The 6000-nt window shown below is 33.7% G+C and overlaps 1 protein-coding gene across 1 annotated transcript in view; it reads right to left on the reverse strand.

Moving 5' to 3' along the window:
- The window catches only part of Lgr1 (Leucine-rich repeat-containing G protein-coupled receptor 1), a 44537-nt gene extending 39954 nt beyond the window's left edge, over positions 1-4583 (reverse strand). Inside the window, exon 1 of the mRNA XM_073093473.1 lies at positions 4127-4583. Coding sequence (XP_072949574.1) covers positions 4127-4178 — 52 coding nt within the window. The 5' untranslated portion in view covers positions 4179-4583. The remainder of the gene's footprint in view (positions 1-4126) is intronic.
- Positions 4584-6000: the final 1417 nt, after the last annotated feature.

Genomic DNA, 6000 nt, shown 5'->3' on the forward strand with positions numbered 1-6000 from the left:
CACTTAGTCTTAAATAAATCAAATGTTATTCGACTGGACTTAAATATGAATTAATTAAAGTTCAGTATACATTTCTTCCGGTAGACAACAGATTTTTAGGGTTCAACCAAACCAAAGTTTGCTAACAGAAACCTCTGACCAAGGCACTAATGTTCGTCTATGTGATATACTAGCTGACCCGGCAAATTTTGTACCGCCTCAAAATCTATTTATCACATATATTTCATATAAAATATAGCCTATGTTACTCGTTGGAAATGTAGCTTCCAAATGGTAAAAGAATTTTTAAAATCGGTCCAGTATTTTTTGAGCCTATTCATTACAACCAAACAAACAAACAAAGTTTTCCTCTTTATAATATAAGTGTAGATTTCTTAAACCCTAAAACGGTTCAATATGTGTTTACTGTTGCCGCTATAACAACAAATATTTTAAAAAATAAACATAAACTAAATAGAGAACAGTTTTTTAGGGTTCTCTTATTGTTGCTCGATCTTAATAATTGCAATAGAGTACAGACATCAAACGTTGGTACGGAACCCTTCGAGTGCGAGTCCAAAATGCACTTGGCTTTTTCTGTTTTCAATATAGAATAAAAAGGTTATTCATTACTTACACGAGTTTCTCAAACTGGTATTAATTTGTTATTGTGACTTAATCAATTATGCGTTATATTATTCATGCTTATAATTATTACTTGATTTGTCTAGAACTACACCTGTATTAGTATTAATATATTTATACATAGTATGAGCATAGTTGATGATAGAATACCAGATCTAATATAACTATTTTTATAATGTTTTGAAAGGTGATAGAATCAGTATGGTGTGATTGGAACCCATCGAAAATTCCCAATTCTTCAAAAAAGCCTTATTAGTTGTACACCTTTTTTTATAATATAAGAGTAGCGGACGAGCATGCAGTTCACCTATGCATAGTAAGTGGCTATTGCCGCCCATGGACATCTGTAATCAACCCCAGATAGGATTAGATATTCCTACCTGAGGTCGGTCACAGATGCGCCGCTACTCCTGAGGTCTAAGCTGGAACGCCTCGGAAAAGTCTGTCTGCCTTACCACACCCTTCAAAACGGAACACACCAGCGCTTAAGACTGCTGTTATTAGGTAGAAATAGGTGTGGCGGTGGTGCCGCCGGAGTCGAACCAGAAAGGGTTCTACCACCTTCAAAATATTATTTTACTAAATATTCATCCATAATAAAATATAATTACAACTAACTATTTATATTAATCTGTATTCGAGCATTAATTAAATAATAAAATCACTATAAATACCTATCTGGTATATATCTAAAATCTATGGACTTAACGTGAGTAGACATTCACTTTAAACATTAAAATACCATTTTTTTATTTAGATCTATTTACGAGAAAATAAAAGCAGTGATAGCCTAGTGGTAGAAACTCGGCCTCTCGGTTGAGAGGTTCGAGGTTCATCCCAGGCACCTCTGATTTTTCTAAAATTATGTGCTTATTAGAAATTAATTATCACTTGCTAAAACGGTGAAGGAAAACATCGTGAGGAAACCTGCATATATGACAGATATATAAAAAAATCTCAAAAGTATGTGAAGTCTACCAATTCGCACTTGGCCAGCACGGTGGACTATGGCCTAATCCTTCTCATTATGAGAAGAGACCCGTGCCCAGCAGTGGGACAATAAGGGGTTGATGATGACGAGTGAAAGCAGATAAAGAAGTGACTTTAATTGTATGGGTATGCATGGCTTAATTGTATGGTTTATATAAAATTGTTTATTTACATGCAGCATATAAGGTGTATGACTAATAAGAGAAGAATTTATCATAAACAAAGCAAGGTACGATTAGATACGTCTTGTAAATAATAAAAGTTAATGATATTATTTTTATCTTTTTTAACTAAGTATAAACCTAACTAAGTAACCGGTTGCAAAAATAACGTTACTGTTGTTGAATTTTTATTTGTTTAAATATTAAATGAATTTGTATTTGTTGTTTTTTTATGTTTTATATAATAGGCAATAGGCGAAAAAATAAGAAGAACATAATCTTAGTTATTATGTAGAGTCTGCGAAAAAAATAAGTCTTACTTAGCATAACCAGACTTGAACCCCTCCCAAGATAAAATGCTATTTTTAATTTTATAATACAGCAGTATCAAATAAGTTTAACGAGCATGCAATCCACCCAATGCACGTTCGCCCATTTGTGTCTGTAATCAACCCCAGATATGATAACTGTGCTACCGGAGGACAGCCGCATGCGTCCTACCACTGAAGAATAAGTTGGAGTGTCTCGGTAAGTACCTACCTATGTCTCTCTTATCACACCATTCAAAGCGAAACACAACAGGGCTTAACCATGCTGTTATTAGGCAGAAATAGTTGTGGCGATGGTGCCTCCGGAATCACAAAGGGTTGTACCTTCATATCATGATTTAACATCAAGATTATATGTTAATCGTATTTAATTCTATGACGTCATAAAAGTATTTAATTATTATTATCATCATTATATCTCTCAGTTTTCGGAGCTGTGACTCACTTTCGACGTCAATAGCCATTGTTTGTGCCAATCAAGTGGAGTACGTAGTGATCGATTAGGTTCAAGTTACCGTATAAATACCTCAACAATAAATATTTTTTTAGCAAGTATCGCATCCGCATTTACTTGATATTCCCATTCAGCCCTACAACATCATAAGAACATCAACCATTACTATTATGCTACTGAGCAAAAGAACTGTCATACGAGAAAGAGAATTAGGAGTATGCTAGAAATGCTTTGTAGCTTCGTAGACTTTACATACCTATGGGAACTTTACAAAGAGACATGTACATAGGTTTGTAGATGTTTTGTCCCTGTAGTCCCGGGACTAAATAGGGCTACGGTACCCCTGCCTGTCGTAAAAGGCGACTAAAAGGGGGCTTCCGGGATTGCGGGCGGCAAAAGTGGGAGCTCGAACCGTCCAACAAGCAACCCCGGGAAGGACGGCGGTGTGGGTAGGGGCATCGCGCTCGGAGGACTCCGGTTGTGTTCCATCGGAGATCCCGGAGTTCTTCACCAAGCGTTGAGGACGGCCACCGGGGGGGTTTTATAGCGGTAAAAATCCCACATAACCCGGCGTCGCTCCCACGTCGTCGGGTACCTTTTGAAGCTTTCCCCCTGTTTAAATAAAAAATACGGTGCCTACACTCGTAGCCGCACATTAGGATATTTCCCGTATAGTGCCGTGGACACATAAAAATCAATACAAAAACACCCAGACGCAGAACCAAAATCTAAATTAAACTTTTATTTAATATTTATACGCTCGGGGATCAAACCCCGAACCGCGTGTCGGACCGGTATATTGACCGGTCCGCTCTACGTGCCGTCGGCGTTCTTTACAATGTTTTTGAACACTAGAGGTTTCCAATGGACTCACATAGTTTGACAGTGATATTTAAATTTCGTAAAAGTAGGCTACAATCGACTAACTAATATTTTTAATACAATCTTGTCGTAGGTATAACTCGCTTCCTAAGTAAAAGAGAGCGTGATTACGACAAAGAATTCCGGACTTATTTAAATTCAAATTCAATTCAAACATGTTTTATTGTAAACCATAAAAGTAACCGTACATAACGAAAAGAACAATAGTAGTGACTCGTAATTAAAGAGCTGTCGATAGCGTTACGATTTTATCCGGACATCCCTTAAATAGTAAACATGAGAAAATGGAAGAAAATAATAAGTAAAATTGAAAAACATAGATAATTATTATTTAGGTATTGCTGAAAATAATCTGCTAAAACTCTCATAAACTTCTTAAACCTGAACGTTTCAAGTAAGTTAAGTAGGTATATTCGGAAAATTAAAAAAAATAAGTATTGAACTTTCAGGACTTTTCAGTATTTTTAAAGTACCAAAATTGATTACGTGTAATCAGTCAATGTAATTTATGTGATAAAGGTTTATGTACCTAAATAAATAAATTCAAAATATCTTTCGTCATTTAATCTTAAGCTTTTAAGAAATTTAACAGTAGTCGTTAAAATTGTGAGTACAACAGTTTTCATTTCATACATTGAAGTATATGTAACTTCTTATTATTGAAAACATTATATATAAGTACTTACCCAAAACCAGTAGGTACGCGACCGAAATGTAATATTTCCATAATCCTTGCATTTTAATAACACACAGACAAAAACAAGTTATTTAATGACTTGCATTGTTTATTTTTTGAGTTTTAACCGTTTTGCAGTTTGTAGTTTTCTCACTAAATCCATTTTTTAAATAATCCAAATATGTTTATTTTATACGTATCACACTTTCACCTTAGCTTAAAATTACATTTTATTTATCTATTATTCCAACATCAAATACTTATTAACGTAAATATTAAAGTTTGACCATAAACAGTTAAGTCACGACCAATTAGTATAAATTCATAACGTTAATTGTTAAAAAGCACATCACTTCACTATCAGTATTCCAATTTATTACACAAAACAAAATTCAATATACAGTCAATTTGAATTCACGCATACGATATTTTCTTCACGACTCTATGTCACGCGTGTTTCCCCTGCAAGCTGTCAACCGCAACTGAAGTATGGAAAACGGAAAATGTTTCAAAACTTTTCATTGACATGTTTAGAACATCCAATAAGGATTCTCAGAAATGTTATAGTTTATTTATTAGTGTTTTCACACAATTTATATATCGATACTAAGTTGAGTTGTTTTGTTATGTTGCATTGTTTCAGATGGACGTGATAAATTAGAGATAAAATGTTTTACGGCGCCGTAATCTGTTTATTGATTCTTAAGTACAGTGAATTTTATTGTCCTACAAATTGAAGTGCTATCTGTAAATATAACAAAGAAATTTCAAAGACGGTGTCTTAAATGTTTTACAGTTTGTACACCTTAGTAGTGATATGAGCACGCTGGAATTAAGTGTAAATAGGAATTATGGATAAGCAACTCTTAATTCATATAGCCCCCTAGTCACATTTGAAATATATGTAAAATACCACACTTATACTACAAAATGTGTATTTATTTCGCATGGTAACGTTAACATTTTTAAAAATTTCCGGTATGGCCTTAGATAATTAAATGTTGATATATAACGATTTTTCTGAATATTAGTCAAAGAGAAAAGATTTCAACAGCCTTTATTTTTTAAACCGATTTTCCCTTTCTCTGCTTCATTGCATAGTCGAATTTTAGATTGTTAAAAAAAAGAAAACATATATTTTCCTTCAATATTCGTTATGGTAGAATTTTGACCACCTAAATAATCCTTGAGCGAGTAATTTATTGTAAGATGTGTAAGAGCGTAAATTAATAAATATAAACACCTTATTATCACTAAATAATGACTCGTATGTCGTTAAACATAATTATAATTATTCAACATCACAAGCAACAAACTGGTTACCTCGTGAACGATTTGCAAGTCGTATAAATTAATTATAATTTATCATAATGGAATACAATAAAAATTAACTGTGTACTAGAACTATGTATCCACAACTACCTATATGTAATAGAGTTATTGATTACTAGCTGACCCGGAAAACGTTGTGTTGCCATATAAATAAAAAAATGTTAAGAGTGAACAACCCTTATCACTTAGGGGGATGAAAAATAGATGTTGGCCGATTCTCATAGATACCGGATAAGCACAAAAAATTTCATCAAAATCGGTCAAGCCGTTTCGGAGGAGTATGGCAACGAAAACTGTGACACGAGAATTTTATATATTAGATTAAATCACTCGATACGTTAGTTTAAATTGGAGTAAGCATATATGTAAAAAAGTTTTAGTAGGCATTTTAGAACCTACATATTTATTATTTATGTATTTATCTGTTAATATTTTTCTAAATCCAATCTTAAAAAGAACTATGTAGCAGGGAAGCAGTGTCTATTTACAGTCCTAGCAAACATGCTGCTTTAGTATCGGCAATTCGCGTTTTGCCGATGGTATCTATGTGCC

The sequence above is a fragment of the Epargyreus clarus genome, unplaced genomic scaffold (assembly GCF_041222505.1).
Source record: "Epargyreus clarus isolate Ecla_fem2 unplaced genomic scaffold, WU_Ecla_fem_2.2 ptg000004l, whole genome shotgun sequence".
Lineage (NCBI taxonomy): Eukaryota > Metazoa > Arthropoda > Insecta > Lepidoptera > Hesperiidae > Epargyreus > Epargyreus clarus.